The sequence below is a fragment of the Bos javanicus genome, chromosome 15 (assembly GCF_032452875.1).
Source record: "Bos javanicus breed banteng chromosome 15, ARS-OSU_banteng_1.0, whole genome shotgun sequence".
Taxonomy (NCBI): domain Eukaryota; kingdom Metazoa; phylum Chordata; class Mammalia; order Artiodactyla; family Bovidae; genus Bos; species Bos javanicus.
In genome coordinates, this window is record NC_083882.1 from 49,661,079 (window position 1) to 49,684,468 (window position 23,390).

The 23,390-nt window shown below is 37.4% G+C and overlaps 2 protein-coding genes and 1 pseudogene across 2 annotated transcripts; 2 read left to right on the forward strand and 1 right to left on the reverse strand.

The window, feature by feature from the left end:
* Positions 1-5,736: 5,736 nt before the first annotated feature.
* LOC133226756 (olfactory receptor 51V1-like) lies at positions 5,737-8,634 on the reverse strand. Its single transcript, XM_061380629.1, has one exon. It carries the CDS (start codon positions 6,794-6,796, stop codon positions 5,855-5,857), a length of 942 nt encoding a protein of 313 aa, XP_061236613.1. The 5' UTR covers positions 6,797-8,634; the 3' UTR covers positions 5,737-5,854.
* Positions 7,516-10,139, forward strand: LOC133261015 (olfactory receptor 51V1-like; annotated as a pseudogene).
* Positions 10,140-14,077: 3,938 nt separating this feature from the next.
* LOC133261332 (olfactory receptor 51V1-like) lies at positions 14,078-15,145 on the forward strand. Its single transcript, XM_061439827.1, has one exon. It carries the CDS (start codon positions 14,141-14,143, stop codon positions 15,080-15,082), a length of 942 nt encoding a protein of 313 aa, XP_061295811.1. The 5' UTR covers positions 14,078-14,140; the 3' UTR covers positions 15,083-15,145.
* The last annotated feature ends 8,245 nt before the right edge of the window (positions 15,146-23,390 follow it).

Below are 23,390 nucleotides of genomic sequence, written 5' to 3' on the forward strand. Positions count from 1 at the left end.
TCAGATTTTCTGCTATGCATTTTAACTATTTTTTTAAAGTTCATTGGTAAAGTGTTGCCTCTAGCTTCCATTATCTGCTTATCTTCACTGAGTTATAATTTAGATTTCATATATATAATATTTTATTTAGCTTGCTTTTACTTTTCAATACATTTAAAATTTATGCTTAGATAACTTTGCAAACACAAAATTATATAGTCTTTAATATATATGAAAACTTTTGTGACTTATACATATATGAAAAATCAATTAAGTCAAAATTACACCACATCTCATAAAAAATCCACAAGATATTCTTATTTAAACTTAATGCATTTTCTTATATAAAACTCAAACAATGTAAATTTCTTCTTCTGTTTGCTCTCCTTACTTTCTTATCAGAGTTAATTAGAGTGTGATATTCAGGCTTTTTAATACCAGAATATATGTGGAATTATTTAAAATAAAAATGAGTTTTATATAATAAATATTGCTCCTCAGGAATTTTTCATCTACTGTCACAAAACAGACATCTCTGTAATTAAAACCTTTGGGCTTCCTTCATTTTAAAAATTCCTATAACACAGAATATTGTAGAAGTTTCATAATTTAGTTAATTTTTTCTTTAAGTAAACATTTTTTCAAACATATTAATGATGCCACAAACGTGTGTATGTGTATATTTGTAAACATGCATATATTTTCCTGTATATCTCAATAGACTAGAATTTCAGAATATATATGGATATATATAATACACACACACACACACATATATATATATATATACATACAGACATAATCAGTCCTCATTATTTGCTGCAAGTATGTTCTGTGAAGTCATTGCAAACACTCCAGTAAATTCTGAACCATCTTTCCTTTGGAGAAATATAACATGAAGTCCTTTGGGGCTTCTGGACACATTTTCATCAACCAATTAGCACATAATCTTTTTTGTGTGTATTTCTGTTTAAAGACACATTTTAATATATGTTAAACACAATTAATATGTATTTCTTACAAATAAGGAATCACATGCAGTATTTCATTATAATAAAACTAGTCAAAAAGGGTTACACATTTTCCTCAACCTGGGTGATATGTCTGTAAATTTATTTGGATTCTGCCCTCATAACCGGGTTGCCTATTACATATTATTTAATTGACTACTATCTCATGATCTATAAATTTAGCCATTTTCCCATTTTTCCATAGCATCATCACACACTGTAAACATTACTTAAGCACTTTTCTGAGCAGCCTCATATGCAGATTGTAAATTTCCTCTCCCTTTACTGGATGCATAGTATTTTTCATTCACTAACATTGACCTCACCGACAACAGCGCTATATAACTCATGCCTTAAAGAAGCTTATCCAGCATATTATTTCTTTCATAGAGCAAATCACAGCCTTGTGTTTAGGAACAGAGGCAGCACTTCAGCCCTTTGCTTGGGGTCCATTTTATACAGAAAAATCACCATTGGAAGCACAAAAATGAGAAAAAAAAACACATTATAAAAAGACTGCAAGAAAGGGTACTCATTTATAGTATAAGATCTGAAACAAGAAGGCAGAACATCATCCTGTGGATATGGGAACATGTGCATTGGACAGTTCAAATATTTTGCTGATCTGTGCACAATTACCAATGACAATGAAGACACTGTGAGTGTTGATTTTGATATTTCAAATAAATTTTAACAAGTAGGTGAGTTTACAAACACTGCATCTGCAAATTATAAAGGTTTTATATGTATATATTTGCTGTTCATTGTCAAGTTGTACCCAACTCTTTGAGAAACAACTGAAGCAACTTACCACATGTGCTTATTAAATATATATATATATATATATATATATATATATATAGTTGTTGATTTACTAACTTACGTCCAACTTTTTGCTACCCTATAGTCTGTAGCCCATCAAGCTCCTCTGTCCATGGGATTTCCCAGGCAAGAATACTGGAGTGGGTTGCCATTATCTTCTCCAGGGGATCTTCCCAATCCAGGGATCAAACCCACATCTCTTGCATTGGCAGGTGGGTTCTTTACCACTGAGCCACCATGGAAGCCCATATATATGTATGAAAAAACGGGAAGGTGTTAGTCACTCAATCATGTCCAACTCTTTGAAACCCCATGGACTACAGCCCACCAGGCTCTTCTGTCCCTGGAATTCTCCATGCAAGAATACTGGAGTGGGTAGCCATTCTCTTCCTCAGGGGATCTTCTTGACTCAAGGATCAAACCTGTGTTTCCTGCACTGCAAGCAGATTCTTTACTATCTGAGCCACCAGGGAAGCCCCATATGTATGCATATACATATACCATGTGTATAGATATATATTCACACATATGCACATAATACATTAATAGTAAAGTGAAAGTGAAGTCCCTCAGCCGTGTCCGACTCTACGAACCCATAAAATGATATGCAGATGACACCACCCTTATGGCAGAAAGTGAAGAGGAACTGAAAAGGCTCTTGATGAAAGTGAAAGAGGAGAGTGAAAAAGTTGGCTTAAAGCTCAACATTCAGAAAACGAAGATCATAGCATCTGGTCCCATCACTTCATGGCAAATAGATGGGGAAACAGTGTCAGACTTTATATTTGGGGGTTCCAAAATCACTGCAGATGCTGACTTCAGCCATGAAATTAAAAGACACTTACTACTTGGAAGAAAAGTTATGATCAACCTAGATAGCATATTGAAAAGCAGAAACATTACTTTGCCAACAAAGGTCCGTCTAGTCAAGGCTATGATTTTCCCAGTGGCCTTGTATGGATGTGAGAGTTGGACTGTGAAGTAAGGTGAGAGCTAAAGAATTGATGCTTTTGAACTGTGGTGTTGGAGAAGCCTCTTGAGAGTCCCTTGGACTGCAAGGAGATCCAACCAGTCCATTCTGAAGGAGATCAGCCCTGGGATTTCTTTGGAAGGAATGATGCTAAAGCTGAAACTCCAGTACTTTGGCCACCTCATGCAAAGAGTTGACTTATTGGAAAAGACTCTGATGCTGGGAGGGATTGGGGGCAGGAGGAGAAGGGGACCACAGAGGATGAGATGGCTGGATGGCATCACCGACTCAATGGACGTGAGTTTGAGTGAACTCCGGGAGATAGTGATGGACAGGGAGGCCTGGCGTGCTGTGATTCATGGGGTCGCAAAGAGTTGGACATGACTGAGCGACTGAACCGAACTGAACTGAAAACTGTAGCCTACTGGTCTCCTCTTTCCATAAGATTTTCCAGGCAAGAGTACTGGAGTGGGTTGCCGTTTCCTTCTCTAGGGAATCTGCCCAACCCAGGGATCGAAGCCAGGTCTCCCACATTGCAGGCAGATGCTTAACTGTTTCAGGATTAATAACACCAGGATTAATAACACCACATCTCACCAAGAATTAATAACACATTTCCAATTATAAGTTAAAATTATATTTTTTAACTTAATTAAAGACTAATGTGTAAAAATAGCATTTTGACTTTGACATTTCATGAATCACTTTTTTTCAGTTTTCTTTTTTCACTGTTATTTACATGGGTTCCTTTCAGTTTGTGTCTTCCAGTCAGTTTTTAGAATAAAGAAACTGAGAGGATAACTTACAATATGAGATTTTAAAGAGACTTAAATACTGGGAAACTTTTCTTAGAAATATTTATGGAGAAAAAAAAAACAAAACTCAACTTACATAAAATTTAAAATTCCCCAAACCTACTTTGCTGTTGTATAAAATGGGGACTACTACTGCCCATGGCTGACTCTGATAGTTATTTTTTACTTCAAAATTTGACTTATGATATACATAAATGTATTTTGTTTAATGTCAACCTTAATGTATATATTATAGGGATCATTTACTTATCATCATTGATCAATATGATTATTAAATGTGATGTTTCTTCCCATCCTTATTTCTGAAATAATATACATTCTCCATTGTAACTAGAACAAGTTAATTAACAATAATTTGCAAATAAAACTGATGGGAAAGGCAGGAATTCTGTAATTAAAAAATTACCATCACAGGGAACTCAGAAGAAAGGAAGCATAAAGGAACTCATCTGACAAGGGCAGAGCTGTTCAGGCAGACTGAGCTATAGGGATGTGTGTGGGCATGAATGGTGACCATTCTGAAAGGCAAGAGTCACAAACATAAACTCAGAGTCTTTTACATAAACAAAAAACAACCATTATTTTTCTCATAATAGTGCACTAAAAGACAAACTGAAAACTAACAAAGCAAACAGTACTTTTCAAAATTGAATATTTCTGTATTCTCTAGAATATTATGGATGAACATTATATTCATATTTTTCTTTAACTTTTTATTTTATATTGGAGTATATCTGATTAACAAAGTTGTGATAGTTTCACGTGTGCATCAAAAAGATTCAGTTATACATACGTATCTATTGTTTTTGAAATTCTTTTCCCATTGAGGTTGTTGCATGATACTGAGCAGAGCTCCCTGTGCTATACAGGGAGTTTTGTACACTTCAAAGTAAATGTGCGGCAATTTACTTCCAATTTGTGTAGTTTAACTGCAGTTAGCCTCTGCTAGTAACCCCGCTGCCCCAGTCATGACAAGTACATAGCCGTGATTAAGTTGCAATATTCAAAGTAAGAAAAAAAAAAGAGAGAGAGAGAGAGAGAGAAACAAATAAATCTTGAGACACACCAGGTTTTTCTTTAACTTTTTTTTTTTTAATTTGGGGGGCATTTTTTAAGCGAAAACCTCCCCCCAAATATACATCTGCTTCTGATAACTGAATTAAATTATCTAATTTTACATATGAAGAGGATGAGAATTAGAAATGGGACATATACTCAAAAGATTCTCAAAAACACAGTTCTATCCCTGGCTTAACCACTAATGTATTAGTAAAACATTAATATCTCTGTACCTCAGTCTCCTCTCCTAAAAATGAAGAGGCTGATCAAACTGTCTGTAAAGTGTCATTTTGTCGGCAGACCCCAAGGTTAAAGTCAGTTGATATTAAAGTCAGTTAAGTGTTAGTTGCTCAGTAGTGTCTGACTCTTTGCGACCCTATGGACTGTAGCCTGCCAGGCTCCTCAGCCCATGGGATTCTTGAGGTAAGAATAAAGGAGTGGGTTGCCATGACTTCCTCCAAAAGTCAATTAAAATATCATTTAAAAATCAATGAGCATCCCACACTACTCTGAATTTACTACAAATTGCAAATGTATGTATTTGGGTGTACTGGGTAGGAAATATAGAAATGTAGTAGCTGATTCAATGTCCTTATTTATCAAACTTTTGCATTAGCTATGTAATGTAATCTATGAATATCATACATTTTACTAGATGAAACAGAATGGGCTCTTCAGACACTTTTGTTCAGTAATAAGTAGAAGTATGAATGATCTCGATAGAGATGATTTGTGACACATAAAAATAAAATATAAAATCTGCTTCTTCCATGTATATTAAACACATATAATAGTTACATGAAAAAATAAAATATTCTAAACTAGAATTCAAAAAATCATAGAGGTACTATAAATTTAGAAATTTGAAAATGCTCATTGGTTCACTTCAGTTAACATTCTACTTAATTTTACAATTAAGAAATAAGACAAATAACCCTTTCTCTCTCTGAATATAAGACCAGTAACTTTTTCTCTACCTATTTCTCTGATTTTCAAAAACTAATATAAAAATTACTTTTTATATTCTTTGCAGGTTAATCATGTTAAATTTAAAACAGTGGCAAAATAAAGAAAATTACTATAAATATACCTTTAACCTGTTAAGTATTTTATATAGTTATTGTTGTTCAGAGTCATTATTACTCACCTCTCTTGCAAATACTACCTTTCCTCCCCTAAAACACATTAACCTCTAGAATTCAAGTTTGTTTAATGAACCATCTCTGAATCCTGTTACGGATTTGTTGGGTCTTGATGCTGTAGATGATGGGGTTCATCAAGGGTGGGAAAAGGATGTAGATGTTGCCCATGAGGACATGGACCACAGGCGAGAGGTGCTTCCCAAAGCGGTGTACCATAGTCAGACCAATGATTGGAATATAGAAAACCAGGACAGCACAGATGTGGGAGACACAGGTCTTCAAGGACTTCAGCCGCTCTTCTTGAGATGCAATAGTCAAGACAGAGTGCAGGATCAATATGTAGGAGATGAAAATGAGCACTGAATCCAAAAGCAGTGTGCAGATCACCAGGGCTAAGGCATAGAAGCTATTGAAGCGGATGTCAGAGCAGGCCAGCCGGAGTAGGTCCTGGTGCAAGCAGAAGGAGTGAGAAAGGATGCGATGTCGGCAGTAATGGAAAAACTTTAGGCGGACAATGGGAGCAGTAATGAACAGGAAACTCCTCCCTAAAATGACCACACCGATGTTGATGATTCTGGTATTGGTGAGGATAGATGTGTATCTTAGAGGATTGCAGATTGCAGTAAAGCGATCAAAGGCCATGGCGAGAAGGACTCCAGACTCCATGCAAGATAGACCATGAACAAAGAAGGTTTGGGCAATGCAGGCATCCAGACCAATCTCCTGGCTGAGCCCCCACAGGATCCCCAGCACCGTGTGCACTGTGGACAGCCCCATGCACAGGTCAGTGAGGGCCAGCATGGCCAGGAAGTAGAACATGGGCTCATGCAGGCTCGGTTCAGTATGGATCACATGCAGCACCAGGCAGTTTCCTGACAGTACCATAACATAGATACAGGAGAAGGGGATGGAGAGCCAGGGATAGTCCTGTTCCAGACCAGGGAAACCCGTAAGGAGAAAGGTAGAGTTACTGATTTTGTGATCAGGACGAACAGACATTGATTTCCAGAGACAGTAACCTCTCAAGGAAAGATGACTGCCTTCATAAAAACTCTGAAGTAACAGCTGTAATAAGAATTGGATTAGTACAGTAGCTCATTAAATATACAACCAAGGCCTGTAGTTTTTCAGAAGCTAAGTATTCTCTGAAACAGAGACAAATTTATGCCTACACATGAAACTTCCCTGTTATTAGATTTTTGGCCCCATCAGAGGGCTCAGAGGTCATATCCACAAGGTCACCACCAATTTTTAGCTGAATGCTTCACATTACAGGTCTCAAATATGAATGATCTTTTACTTGGCAAAGAATAATTATGTTTAAGCATGCAAAGTAGAAAAAGAAAACACATTTGGGTTGTTTACATGTAAACCCTGGTGAAATAAATTGCAAAGCACAGCTGTTGGGTTAAGAGAATTAAACTCTGCTTGTTACATAAGGCACTAAGTCATTTATAACAGTCATTTATCAGTGATGTTGTCCATTCTAACACTCATGTTTCAGAGACTTAGTAAAAGACAACTGTCATTCACGGATGTAGAGATGTTCTTGCCAATCTTGAAAATCCATAGACTCTTTTTTTTTTTCCTTGGGTCACAGTGGCCTTTAGATTCTAGGAGAAGCAAGATTTATGCAGGTGCAAATGGTATAGGAGCCACTGGAGTAAATCCCAGATCCTGGGAGATGTTGAAGATGAATGATGCAACATACAGTGACCATGTCCCTTGGGAAGAATGGGAGAAAACCCATTGGGAGTGTGTTCAGAGCAGACTTTTCACTTCACCAAGTTTTGAATAATATTGTGAGTCAGTTCAGTTTAGTTGCTCAGTTGTGTCCAACTCTTTGCAACCCCGTGGACTGCAGCAGGCCCTGTCCATCACCAACTCCTGGAGCTTGCTCAAACTCATGTCCATCAAGTTGGTAATGACATCCAACTATCTCATCCTCTGATGTCCCCTTCTCCTGCCTTCAATCTATCCCAACATCAGGATCTTTTCCAATGAGTCAGTTCTTCACATCAGATGGCCAAAGTATCGGAGTTTCAGCTTCAGTATCAGTCTTCCAATTAATATTCAGGATTGATTTCCTTTAGGATGGACTGATTGGATCCCCTTGCAGTCCAAGAGGCTCTCAAGAGTCTTCTCCAAAACCACAGTTCAAAAGCATCAACTCTTCAGCGCTCAGCTTTCTTTATAGTCCAACTCTCACATCCATACATAACTATTTGGAAAAACCATAGCTTTGACTAGACGGACCTTTGTTGGTAAAGTAATGTCTCTGCTTTTTAATATGCTGTCTAGGCTGGTCATAGCTTTTCTTCCAAGGAGCAAGCTTCATAGTTGCAGACACCATCTGCAGTGGTTTTGGAGTCCCAAAATGTAGTCTCTCACTGTTTCCATTGTTTCCTCTTCTATTTGCCTTGAAGTGATGGGACCAGATGCCATGATCTCAGTTTTCTGAATGTAGAGTTTTAAGCCAACTTTTTCACTCTCCTCTTTCATTGTCACCAAATTTACAAAAAAAAAAAAAAAATTATCATCCTGGGAAATTTGGAAATGAGCTTTGGATAGAGAGATCCAGGAAGCTTTAGTAGATTCTTTCCTCCCTGATTGATGTTTACATTTTATTTGAAGGGATGCAGATATCTTTTATATAAAACAAGCTATTGCTATTAACATCAAATTCATTTTATTTCCCTTAACTTCAGCTACAAGCTCTCTTGTTCTTTTTTGAATGCATGGCGTAAGTATTCAAAGAGTTCACGTGCTAGCAAATATAAAACATTGCTTAAAGTCACATAATTTTGCATATGATTGATAATTCTTATAAGCCAGTTAAAATCAGAGCCTCTGTTTTCATAATGATCGTATTAAGGAACATTTTTTTTTTTAACATTTACTATGTGTTAGGAAATGAGATGGCTGGATGGTGTCACTGACTCGATGGACGTGGGTCTGGGTGAACTCCGGAAGTTGGTGATGGACAGGGAGGCCTGGCGTGCTGCGATTCATGGGATCGCAAAGAGTTGGACATGACTGAGTGACTGATCTGATCTGATCTGATGTGTTAGGAGGGTTTCCCTGGTAGCTCAGCTGGTAAAGAATCCACCTGCAATACAGGAGACTTAGATTCAATTCCTGGGTCAGGAACGTCCCCTGGAGAAGGGATAAGCTACCCACTCCAGTATTCATGTGCTTCCCTGGTGGATCAGATGGTAAAGAATCCACCTGCAATGCAGAAGTCCTGGGTTTGATTCCTGAGTTGGAAAGATCCCCTGGAGGAGGGCATGACAACCCACTCCAGTATTCTTGCCTGGAGAATCCCCATGGACAGAGGAGCCTGGCCGGCTACAGTCCATTGGGTTGCAAAGAGTTGGACATGACTGAGTAACTAAGCAGAGCACAGCATAACATTAAATTATTAACATTCTAATTATAATTCTGTAGTTGAAATTATTTAGTTCAGCAAAAACGTACCAAGCATATATTAAAATCTGAAATACAACTGTATACTTTATTTTCTCATATCTCACTCATTTGAAAATATCAAATAATATCAGCTATTCAAAATATTAAATATAATCTATTTTGCTATCACCAAGGTTTCAGAATATTTTACAAAATATTAAGTCCTAGGGATCCTGTGGCGGCTCAGCCAGGAAGTCAACCTGGATGCCTGCATTGCCCAAACCTACTTTTTGCATGGCCTCTCCCTCACACAGTCTGGAGTCCTTCTTGACATGGCTTTTGATCATTTTACAGCAATCTGTAATCCCCTGGGATGTACATCCATATTAAACAACACCAAGATCATCAAAATCAGGCTTGAGATTTTAATTAAGAGTTTTATGCTCATAATTAGGAGTTTTATTTTCATTGCTCCCATTATCCATCTAAAGTGTTTCCGCTCCTGCCATTCTTACATAATCTTTCATTCTTTCTGTCTTCACCAAGACCTGCTGAGGTTATCCTGCTCCAACATTCGTTTCAACAGTTTCTATGCCTTGGCTCTGGTGATTTGTACTCTTTTATTTGATTCCATATTAATTCTTGAGTCCTATATTCTGATCCTGCACTGTCTTGGCTATTCTATCCCCAGAGGAGTGGTTCAAGTCCTTGCAGACCTGTGTCTCTCACATCTGTGCTGTTCTGTTTTTCTATATTCCAATCATCAGTCTGACTGTGGTGCACCACTTTGGGAAGCACCTCTCTTCTGTGGTCCATGTCCTCATGGGCAACATCTGCATCCTCTTCCCATCTCTGATGAACTGCAAAATCTACAGTGAAGACCCAACAGATGCGTACCAGGATTCAGAAGTGGTTCTCCACGAAAAGGGAGTGAAACATTCTAGATCAAAAGCTGGTTAGTTTCAGAAAACTTTTGGCAAAGAAGGAAAGTATATTGAACATTAAGACTTTATATGACATGCCATTATCATGTGAAAAATTTAAAGATTTATAAACATCAAGAATGGTAAAAACCCTTATTTCTCAATTTACTCATCAAGTATAATGTTGAAAGTTCTGATCATAGATTAATTCATCAGAGATCCCTATCATTTTTGTCCAGGAAAAGGTAATATTCACAATTATCCATAAAAAAACTTGTCCTGCAGGAAATATCTCCAAGACAATTTTCTGAAGCCATATGCTATGTCCATCAGTGAAGGCACAATTTTATCACCACTTGGTATGACAGCTTTGATCAACATAGAAGTTACAACTGGTTTCTAACTTTAAATGATGTTTTCAGATTGGTTCACTCATGAGCTGTTCAAAAGCACCATCAGCCTTCTTTTTTTTATTAAAGCATCAATTAATAACTTTGTATCTAGCTTCTGAGAGGAAATTTTTATTTAATTAATTTATTTTTTTGAGAGGAACTTTTATCACTATCATTTTTACATCTATAAATGGCTACCAATCTCACAATCTTAATTTTAGTCTTTGACGTCCTTTAATTCTAAGACTTGTCTTTTCTAGTTCTGAATAAATTCTCCATTTAAAGTGAAAGAGGAGAGTAAAAAAGTTGGCTTAAAACTCAACATTCAGAAAACTAAAATCATGGCATCTGGTCCCATCACTTCATGGCAAACAGATGGGGAAGCAATGGAAACAGTGACAGACTTTATTTTGAGGGGCTCCAAAATAACTGCAGATGGTTACTGCAACCATGAAATTAAAAGACATTTGCTCCTTGGAAAAAAAGCTATGACCAACCTAGACAGCATATTAAAAAGCAGAGACATTACTTTGCCAACAAAGTCCATCTAGTCAAGGTTATGGTTTTTCCAGTAGTCGTGTTTGGATGTGAGAGTTGAACTATAAAGAAAGCTGACCGCTGAAGAATTGATGCTTTTGAACTGTGGTGTTGAGGAAGACTTTTGAGAGTCCCTTGGACTTCAAGGAGATCCAACTAGTTCATCCTAAAGAAAATCAGTCCTGAATATGCATTGGAAGACTAATGCTGAAGCTGAAACTCTAATACTTTGGCCACCTGATGGGAAGAACTGACTCATTTGAAAAGACCCTGGTTCTGGGAAAGATTGAAGGCGAGAGGAGAAGGGGATGACAGAGAAGGAGATGGTTGTATGGCATCACCGATGTGATGGACCCGAGTTTGCATAGGCTCCAGGAGTTGGTGATGGACATGCGAGCCTGGCATGCTGCAGTCCATGGGGTCTCAAAGAGTTGAACATGACTGAGTGACTGAACTGAACTTACCTACTTTATTGAATCTTATCTTTTCTATATTTTTTTTTTACCAGTAAGGCACAAAGTCTTTAGTAGAATCATTTCATACTGATGGAGAAATATGTTACTCTATAATCAATATGATGTGAGAAGACAAGCCATTTGGGAAAGCAATGAAGCCGATTCTGTACTACAAACCTAGTGGAACTGTCATTCATGAGGCCATTCTCATAAGGAAGATGATATTGTTTCTTATTTATTGCTAGCAACAAATCATCTTCATTACCCTCATCCTTATCACCAAATTAGGGGGAAATACTGACAAATATGCTACTAGATGGAGCTTCCCTGGTGTTTCAGATGGTAAAGAATCTGCCTGCAATGTGTGAGATACAGGTTTGATCCCTGGGTCAGGAAGATCCCCTGGAAAAGTGAATGGTTGGGAAGATCCTGGAGAAGGGAAAGGCTACCCACTCCAGTATTCTGGACTAGAGAATCCCAAGGACTGTATAGTTCATGAGGTCACAAAGAGTCGGACACGACTGAGTGACTTTCTCTTCACTTCACTTCATCCACTACAATATTCTTGGCTGGAGAATTTCATGGACAGAGGAGTCTCTCATGCTACAGTCCATGGGTCACAAACAATTGGACATGGCTGAATGACTAACATTTTGACGTTCATGATACTAGATAAAGCAAATCTTGATTACTTTGTAGACCTCTGTCAATGAATTTGTTAGACCAAAATTGATAAACATTACATCTCCTTAAAAATTTCTCCAAATATTTCAACTCAGAAGCACATCCCCTGTTCTGTACCAGAGACTCTGAATTAGTCATTTTATTACTTAATCCTTATAGCATGCATTCTGAACAGGCAATACTATTTTGACATAAATGTAAAACATATTAAGCCACAACAGATATGAAACAAGTTCAGTTCAGTCTCTCAGTCGTGTCCGACTCTTTGCGATCCCATGAATCGCAGCACACCAGGCCTCCCTGTCCATCACCAACTCCCGGAGTTCACTCAGACTCATGTCCATCAAGTCAGTGATGCAATCTAGCCATCTCATCCTCTGCCGTCCCCTTCTCCTCTTGCCCCCAACCCCTCCCAGCATCAGAGTCTTTTCCAATGAGTCAACTCTTCGCATAAGGTGGCCAAAGTACTGGAGTTTCAGCTTTAGCTGAACTGAGATCATGGCATCTGGTCCCATCACTTCAAGGCAAATAGAAGAGGAAACAATGGAAACAGTGAGAGACTACATTTTGGGACTCCAAAACCACTGCAGATGGTGTCTGCAACTATGAAGCTTGCTCCTTGGAAGAAAAGCTATGACCAGCCTAGACAGCATATTAAAAAGCAGAGACATTACTTTACCAACAAAGGTCCGTCTAGTCAAAGCTATGGTTTTTCCAAATAGTTATGTATGGATGTGAGAGTTGGACTATAAAGAAAGCTGAGCGCTGAAGAGTTGATGCTTTTGAACTGTGGTTTTGGAGAAGACTCTTGAGAGCCTCTTGGACTGCAAGGGGATCCAATCAGTCCATCCTAAAGGAAATCAATCCTGAATATTAATTGGAAGACTGATACTGAAGCTGAAACTCCGATACTTTGGCCATCTGATGTGAAGAACTGACTCATTGGAAAAGATCCTGATGTTGGGATAGATTGAAGGCAGGAGAAGGGGACATCAGAGGATGAGATAGTTGGATGTCATTACCAACTTGATGGACATGAGTTTGAGCAAGCTCCAGGAGTTGGTGATGGACAGGGCCTGCTGCAGTCCACGGGGTTGCAAAGAGTTGGACACAACTGAGCAACTAAACTGAACTGACTCACAATATTATTCAAAACTTGGTGAAGTGAAAAGTCTGCTCTGAACACACTCCCAATGGGTTTTCTCCCATTCTTCCCAAGGGACATGGTCACTGTATGTTGCATCATTCATCTTCAACATCTCCCAGGATCTGGGATTTACTCCAGTGGCTCCTATACCATTTGCACCTGCATAAATCTTGCTTCTCCTAGAATCTAAAGGCCACTGTGACCCAAGGAAAAAAAAAAAGAGTCTATGGATTTTCAAGATTGGCAAGAACATCTCTACATCCGTGAATGACAGTTGTCTTTTACTAAGTCTCTGAAACATGAGTGTTAGAATGGACAACATCACTGATAAATGACTGTTATAAATGACTTAGTGCCTTATGTAACAAGCAGAGTTTAATTCTCTTAACCCAACAGCTGTGCTTTGCAATTTATTTCACCAGGGTTTACATGTAAACAACCCAAATGTGTTTTCTTTTTCTACTTTGCATGCTTAAACATAATTATTCTTTGCCAAGTAAAAGATCATTCATATTTGAGACCTGTAATGTGAAGCATTCAGCTAAAAATTGGTGGTGACCTTGTGGATATGACCTCTGAGCCCTCTGATGGGGCCAAAAATCTAATAACAGGGAAGTTTCATGTGTAGGCATAAATTTGTCTCTGTTTCAGAGAATACTTAGCTTCTGAAAAACTACAGGCCTTGGTTGTATATTTAATGAGCTACTGTACTAATCCAATTCTTATTACAGCTGTTACTTCAGAGTTTTTATGAAGGCAGTCATCTTTCCTTGAGAGGTTACTGTCTCTGGAAATCAATGTCTGTTCGTCCTGATCACAAAATCAGTAACTCTACCTTTCTCCTTACGGGTTTCCCTGGTCTGGAACAGGACTATCCCTGGCTCTCCATCCCCTTCTCCTGTATCTATGTTATGGTACTGTCAGGAAACTGCCTGGTGCTGCATGTGATCCATACTGAACCGAGCCTGCATGAGCCCATGTTCTACTTCCTGGCCATGCTGGCCCTCACTGACCTGTGCATGGGGCTGTCCACAGTGCACACGGTGCTGGGGATCCTGTGGGGGCTCAGCCAGGAGATTGGTCTGGATGCCTGCATTGCCCAAACCTTCTTTGTTCATGGTCTATCTTGCATGGAGTCTGGAGTCCTTCTCGCCATGGCCTTTGATCGCTTTACTGCAATCTGCAATCCTCTAAGATACACATCTATCCTCACCAATACCAGAATCATCAACATCGGTGTGGTCATTTTAGGGAGGAGTTTCCTGTTCATTACTGCTCCCATTGTCCGCCTAAAGTTTTTCCATTACTGCCGACATCGCATCCTTTCTCACTCCTTCTGCTTGCACCAGGACCTACTCCGGCTGGCCTGCTCTGACATCCGCTTCAATAGCTTCTATGCCTTAGCCCTGGTGATCTGCACACTGCTTTTGGATTCAGTGCTCATTTTCATCTCCTACATATTGATCCTGCACTCTGTCTTGACTATTGCATCTCAAGAAGAGCGGCTGAAGTCCTTGAAGACCTGTGTCTCCCACATCTGTGCTGTCCTGGTTTTCTATATTCCAATCATTGGTCTGACTATGGTACACCGCTTTGGGAAGCACCTCTCGCCTGTGGTCCATGTCCTCATGGGCAACATCTACATCCTTTTCCCACCCTTGATGAACCCCATCATCTACAGCATCAAGACCCAACAAATCCGTAACAGGATTCAGAGATGGTTCATTAAACAAACTTGAATTCTAGAGGTTAATGTGTTTTAGGGGAGGAAAGGTAGTATTTGCAAGAGAGGTGAGTAATAATGACTCTGAACAACAATAACTATATAAAATACTTAACAGGTTAAAGGTATATTTATAGTAATTTTCTTTATTTTGCCACTGTTTTAAATTTAACATGATTAACCTGCAAAGAATATAAAAAGTAATTTTTATATTAGTTTTTGAAAATCAGAGAAATAGGTAGAGAAAAAGTTACTGGTCTTATATTCAGAGAGAGAAAGGGTTATTTGTCTTATTTCTTAATTGTAAAATTAAGTAGAATGTTAACTGAAGTGAACCAATGAGCATTTTCAAATTTCTAAATTTATAGTACCTCTATGATTTTTTGAATTCTAGTTTAGAATATTTTATTTTTTCATGTAACTATTATATGTGTTTAATATACATGGAAGAAGCAGATTTTATATTTTATTTTTATGTGTCACAAATCATCTCTATCGAGATCATTCATACTTCTACTTATTACTGAACAAAAGTGTCTGAAGAGCCCATTCTGTTTCATCTAGTAAAATGTATGATATTCATAGATTACATTACATAGCTGATGCAAAAGTTTGATAAATAAGGACATTGAATCAGCTACTACATTTCTATATTTCCTACCCAGTACACCCAAATACATACATTTGCAATTTGTAGTAAATTCAGAGTAGTGTGGGATGCTCATTGATTTTTAAATGATATTTTAATTGACTTTTGGAGGAAGTCATGGCAACCCACTCCTTTATTCTTACCTCAAGAATCCCATGGGCTGAGGAGCCTGGCAGGCTACAGTCCATAGGGTCGCAAAGAGTCAGACACTACTGAGCAACTAACACTTAACTGACTTTAATATCAACTGACTTTAACCTTGGGGTCTGCCGACAAAATGACACTTTACAGACAGTTTGATCAGCCTCTTCATTTTTAGGAGAGGAGACTGAGGTACAGAGATATTAATGTTTTACTAATACATTAGTGGTTAAGCCAGGGATAGAACTGTGTTTTTGAGAATCTTTTGAGTATATGTCCCATTTCTAATTCTCATCCTCTTCATATGTAAAATTAGATAATTTAATTCAGTTATCAGAAGCAGATGTATATTTGGGGGGAGGTTTTCGCTTAAAAAATGCCCCCCAAATTAAAAAAAAAAAGTTAAAGAAAAACCTGGTGTGTCTCAAGATTTATTTGTTTCTCTCTCTCTCTCTCTCTCTTTTTTTTTCCTTACTTTGAATATTGCAACTTAATCACGGCTATGTACTTGTCATGACTGGGGCAGCGGGGTTACTAGCAGAGGCTAACTGCAGTTAAACTACACAAATTGGAAGTAAATTGCCGCACATTTACTTTGAAGTGTACAAAACTCCCTGTATAGCACAGGGAGCTCTGCTCAGTATCATGCAACAACCTCAATGGGAAAAGAATTTCAAAAACAATAGATACGTATGTATAACTGAATCTTTTTGATGCACACGTGAAACTATCACAACTTTGTTAATCAGATATACTCCAATATAAAATAAAAAGTTAAAGAAAAATATGAATATAATGTTCATCCATAATATTCTAGAGAATACAGAAATATTCAATTTTGAAAAGTACTGTTTGCTTTGTTAGTTTTCAGTTTGTCTTTTAGTGCACTATTATGAGAAAAATAATGGTTGTTTTTTGTTTATGTAAAAGACTCTGAGTTTATGTTTGTGACTCTTGCCTTTCAGAATGGTCACCATTCATGCCCACACACATCCCTATAGCTCAGTCTGCCTGAACAGCTCTGCCCTTGTCAGATGAGTTCCTTTATGCTTCCTTTCTTCTGAGTTCCCTGTGATGGTAATTTTTTAATTACAGAATTCCTGCCTTTCCCATCAGTTTTATTTGCAAATTATTGTTAATTAACTTGTTCTAGTTACAATGGAGAATGTATATTATTTCAGAAATAAGGATGGGAAGAAACATCACATTTAATAATCATATTGATCAATGATGATAAGTAAATGATCCCTATAATATATACATTAAGGTTGACATTAAACAAAATACATTTATGTATATCATAAGTCAAATTTTGAAGTAAAAAATAACTATCAGAGTCAGCCATGGGCAGTAGTAGTCCCCATTTTATACAACAGCAAAGTAGGTTTGGGGAATTTTAAATTTTATGTAAGTTGAGTTTTGTTTTTTTTTTCTCCATAAATATTTCTAAGAAAAGTTTCCCAGTATTTAAGTCTCTTTAAAATCTCATATTGTAAGTTATCCTCTCAGTTTCTTTATTCTAAAAACTGACTGGAAGACACAAACTGAAAGGAACCCATGTAAATAACAGTGAAAAAAGAAAACTGAAAAAAAGTGATTCATGAAATGTCAAAGTCAAAATGCTATTTTTACACATTAGTCTTTAATTAAGTTAAAATATATAATTTTAACTTATAATTGGAAATGTGTTATTAATTCTTGGTGAGATGTGGTGTTATTAATCCTGGTGTTATTAATCCTGAAACAGTTAAGCATCTGCCTGCAATGTGGGAGACCTGGCTTCGATCCCTGGGTTGGGCAGATTCCCTAGAGAAGGAAACGGCAACCCACTCCAGTACTCTTGCCTGGAAAATCTTATGGAAAGAGGAGACCAGTAGGCTACAGTTTTCAGTTCAGTTCGGTTCAGTCGCTCAGTCATGTCCAACTCTTTGCGACCCCATGAATCACAGCACGCCAGGCCTCCCTGTCCATCACTATCTCCCGGAGTTCACTCAAACTCACGTCCATTGAGTCGGTGATGCCATCCAGCCATCTCATCCTCTGTGGTCCCCTTCTCCTCCTGCCCCCAATCCCTCCCAGCATCAGAGTCTTTTCCAATAAGTCAACTCTTTGCATGAGGTGGCCAAAGTACTGGAGTTTCAGCTTTAGCATCATTCCTTCCAAAGAAATCCCAGGGCTGATCTCCTTCAGAATGGACTGGTTAATGAAACAAGTTAACTAGTAGCAAATATATAAATATACACACTGTTGTTGTTCAGTTGCCCAGTCATGTCTGACTTTGTGATCCCATGAACTGAAGCATGCCAGGCCTCCCTGTCCCTCACTATCTGCCAAAGTTTTCCCAAGTTCATGTCCATTGCATCAATGATGCAATCCAGCCATCCATCCTCTGATGTCCTCTACTCTTTTGCCCTCAATCTTCCTCACCATCAGGGACTTTTCCAATGAGTCAGTTGTTTGCATCAGGTGAGCAAAATACTGGAAATTCAGTACTTTATAAACATACACAGTATCTTATAAATATACACATTTAAGTATTTATTACATAATATTTATGTGTGTATTAGACATACACATTCAGTACTTTTAAATATATACATTAAGAGCTCTTAAATTTCACTCTTAATTCAAAATGTTTAAAATAGAAAAGGAAGAGATGAGGAAGAATTGTACATAGAGAACATGTGAGTTTGTTATTAGATTTCTTTGGAGTCTTATATTTTGGAAATTAAAAAAAAAAACTGAACAAATCACAAATGCTGCAGTGGATTAATAATAAAAATCTTCAAGGGTAGTATGGCATCCAGTTCACTACATCGGATTCAACTTTTCTCCCTGCTTTTTAGTAAAATTTATTTAAATGTACATCAAAAGATAAAAGTTGACGCCTCACACCCTCCCACCCCTGACCCTCACCCTGGGGGGACAGCACTTGTTAATGCCTTGTGACATACGGCGGCCTGGGCAAGATGACCCTCCATTAACCTCAAATCTCATTCTCTTGTTTACAGTCTGTTTTACATGTGAGTCACTCAGGTATTTATTCTCTCCTGTGCAACCTTAATTATGGCTTTAATTCTTTCTTCCTGAGCTCAGAGAAAGAGTTCCCATTTTCCTATTCAAGCTAATACTCATGCCAGTCTTTTATACCTTGTATATAAAGTCACCTTGGGTCCCTTATTTTTAAGATAAAGCAGTCTTTCTCTTTTCTCTGTCACCCAACAGGATTCTTGCATCCAAGAACTAACTTCCTGTTCTTGTGGCCCCTCTGATTTCACTTTAATAAAAACAGCTGTTACCTCCACAAAATAAATAAATAAATAAAAGTTTAAAACATAAAAAGTAGAAGGATATAGTAGACCTGAAAACACTGTGAAGCAATTCAAATAATTAAGATTTATACAATTTTCACACAGCAGTAGGATACAAATTCAAGTTCCCATAGACTGTAAACTAGGAGACACTGAAATATATCCAGGGACATGAAACAAGGTACAAAAACTTCATGGCCTAAAGGTATTGAAATCATAGAGTCTGTTCTCTTATCTCTATGGAATTATGTTAGAAATTAATATCATATCTACTATATCCTTCTACTGGAGAAGGAAATGACAATCCACTCCAGTATTCTTACCTAGAGAATCCCGTGGATAGACGAGCCTGGTGGGCTGCTGTCCATAGGGTCGCACAGAGTCGGACATGACTGAAGCGACTTAGCATGCATGCATGCATTGGAAAAGGAAATGGCAACCCACTCCAGTATTCTTACCTGGAGAATCCCAGGGACAGAGGAGCCTGGTGGGATGCCTTCTATGGGGTCGCACAGAGTCAGACAGGACTGAAGCAACTTAGCAGCAGCAGCATATCCTTCTACTTCCCTGTATATTCATTCTATTAATTTTTAAGAGTTTGATATTGAAACTCCAACTAAAAATCTTATTTACTTAAAAATAATTTTAATATACAGTGGAACTGTATACAACCTTGTTCTTTATTTTCCACGTCTCCTGTAAATGTGTTATCATACTTTCATAGCTAAAAAAATAAAAATGAAAATAAAGCTTATGGAAATAGGACCTATAAGAAGAAGGATGGATGAGGAGGGCGGTAAGAGGAGGGTTTTGGGATCAGGGACACATGAACACCCATGCCTGATTCATGTCAATGTATGGCAAAAATCACCACGATATTATAAAGTAATTAGCCTCCAATTAAAACAAATAAATTAATTTTTAAAATAATAAACTATAAAGAAGAAAATTAATTTTAAAAATGAGTCAAAACAACTTGAAAATAAGGAAAACCAAAGGTTGAAAACGTGGAAGTTATTTTCATAATGTAATGAAACTATATTGTAAATGAAGCTGTCTTAAATATACATTTGATAATTTATTTCCTTTACTTTGTGAACTGAATTGAATCAATAATTCAAATAAATAAGGAAGAAATTTTTATTCCATCTAATTTATAGTGAAACAGGTGAAGTTTAAAACAGCAATGACTGCTTGCAAATGGAAAAAGATTTTTCATAGATTGTTGTCATAATTCCCTTCAAAGAATGGAAAAAATAAGAAATTCCCACTATAGCATGATAATTTCATGTCATTTCTTTATTTACTAGTCAATGAAATGAATTGAGAAATTAATTAATTATAATGTTCAACTGTGATGAAAGAAAGCAATGTTCTTATTTACACCAAATATACTAAAATTGCAAAATTCAGTAATTTTCTCCTAAAAATTTGTTAAAATTATAAACTTTTTTTTTAATTTTATTCTATTTTTAAACTTTACAATATTGTATTAGTTTTGCCAAATATCGAAATGAATCCACCACAGGTATACCCATCCTGAACCCTCCTCCCTCCTCCCTCCCCTACCCTCCCTCTGGGTCGTCCCAGTGCACCAGCCCCAAGCATCCAGTACCGTGCATCGAACCTGGACTGGCGACTCATTTCATACATGATATTATACATGTTTCAATGCTATTCTCCCAAATCTCCCCACCCTCTCCCTCTCCCACAGGGTCCATAAGACTGATCTATACATCGGTGTCTCTTTTGCTGTCTCGCATTGTAAAAGATTGAAACTAGAACACTTTCTAACACCTTACACAAAAATAAACTCAAAATGGATTAAAGATCTAAACGTAAGACCAGAAACTATAAAACTCCTAGAGGAGAACATAGGCAAAACACTCTCTGACATACATCACAGCAGGATCCTCTATGACCCACCTCCAAGAATATTGGAAATAAAAGCAAAAATAAACAAATGGGACCTAATTAAACTTAAAAGCTTCTGCACAACAAAGGAAACTATTAGCAAGGTTAAAAGGCAGCCTTCAGAATGGGAGAAAATAATAGCAAATGAAGCAACTGACAAACAACGAATCTCAAAAATATATAAGCAACTCCTACAGCTCAACTCCAGAAAAATAAATGACCCAATCAAAAAATGGGCAAAAGAACTAAATAGACATTTCTCCAAAGAAGACATACAGATGGCTAACAAACACGTGAAAAGATGCTCAATATCACTCATTATCAGAGAAATGCAAATCAAAACCACTATGAGGTACCATTTCACGCCAGTCAGAATGGCTGCGATCCAAAAGTCTACAAGCAATAAATGCTGGAGAGAGTGTGGAGAAAAGGGAACCCTCTTACAGTGTTGGTGGGAATGCAAACTAGTACAGCCACTATGGAGAACAGTGTGGAGATTCCTTAAAAAACTGGAAAAATTATAAACTTTTAGCAAGTAGCACATTCTGAAAATAAATCATTTGCACTAAAAAATTCCGCTAGAAAGTAAAGTAGAAAGACAAGTCCTATTAACAAATGTAGCACTTCTAGGTATTAAAGTGCATAAACACATTTAGAAATCATTAACACTCTGATACTTGTAAGAGCATCCATTGAGGAAAGCAAACCACATTCTCTACTCTATTTAACTATTTTTGTCCTCCTAAAACAAGTTTACAGTTTCACTGTGACTAAGTAAGTTACAATACTTTTAACTTACATTCTTTTATATAGCCTCTGAGGCAAGTTAAACAAGAAATAGAAAAAAAAAATTAGAGTAGTTTTTAAAATTAATAAAGTATGTTACAAAGCAACAATATTTGATACAATGGGATATATGAACAAAGAATGCCCATACTTCTGAATATAAAAGAACATTAAGTAAAAGAATATGTGGATTATTTAATGGCCATTTGGGAAATTTAAAGCTAAGTCTACACCAAATTTCTGTCCTTTATCGACCCCATCTTTGCATGAAATGTTCCTTTGGTATCTCTAATTTTCTTGAAGAGATCTCTAGTCTTTCCCATTCTGTTGTTTTCCTTTATTTCTTTGCATTGATCGCTGAGGAAGGCTTTCTTATCTCTTCTTGCTATTCTTTGGAACTCTGCATTCAGATGCTTATATCTTTCCTTTTCTCGTTTGCTTTTCACTTCTCTTCTTTTCACAGCTATTTGTAAGGCCACCCCAGACAGCCATTTTGCTTTTTTGCATTTCTTTTCCATGGAGATGGTCTTGATCCCTGTCTCCTGTACAATGACACCTACCTCAGTTCATAGATCATCAGGCACTCTATCTCTCAGATCTAGTCCCTTAAATCTATTTCTCACTTCCACTGTATAAACATAAGGGTCTAGTGATTTTCCCTACTTTCTTCAATTTCAGTCTGAACTTGGCAATAAGGAGTTCATGATCAGAACCACATTCAGCTCCTGGCCTTGTTTTTGCTGACTGTATAGAGCTTCTCTGTATTTGGCTGCAAAGAATAATCAATCTGATTTCAGTTTGACCACCTGGTGATGTCCATGTGTACAGTCTTCTCTTGTGTTGTTTGAAGAGGGTGTTTGTTATGACCAGTGCATTTTCTTGGCAGAACTCTATTAGTCTTTGCCATGCTTTATTCCATATTCCAAGGCCAAATTTGCCTGTTACTCCAGGTGTTTCTTGACTTCCTACTTTTGCATTCCAGTCCCTTATAATGAAAAGGACATCTTTTTTGGGTGTTAGTTCTAAAAGGTCTTGTAGGTCTTCATAGAACCGTTCAACTTCAGCTTCTTCAGCGTTACTGGTTGGGGCACAGACTTGGATTACTGTGATATTGAATGGTTTGCCGTGGAAACAAACAGAGATCTTTCTGTCATTTTTGAGACTGCATCCAAGTACTGCATTTCAAACATTTGCTGACCATGAGGAACTAAAAAGCCTCTTGATGAAGGTGAAAGAGGAGAGTGAAAAGTTGGCTTAAAACTCAACATTCAGAAAACGAAGATCATGGCATCTGGTCCCATCACTTCATGGGAAATAGATGGGGAAACAGTGGAAACAGTGTCAGACTTTATTTTTTTGGGCTCCAAAATCACTGCAGATGATGACTGCAGCCATGAAATTAAAAGACACTTACTCCTTGGAAGAAAAGTTATGATCAACCTAGATAGCATATTCAAAAGCAGAGACATTACTTTGCCAACAAAGGTCCATCTAGTCAAGGCTATGGTTTTCCCAGTGGTCAT

Bases quoted from the DNA above. Each gene is read 5' to 3' on its own strand.
- LOC133261332 (XM_061439827.1), top strand. From the start codon at position 14,141: ATGTCTGTTCGTCCTGATCACAAAATCAGTAACTCTACCTTTCTCCTT.
- LOC133226756 (XM_061380629.1), bottom strand. From the start codon at position 6,796: ATGTCTGTTCGTCCTGATCACAAAATCAGTAACTCTACCTTTCTCCTT.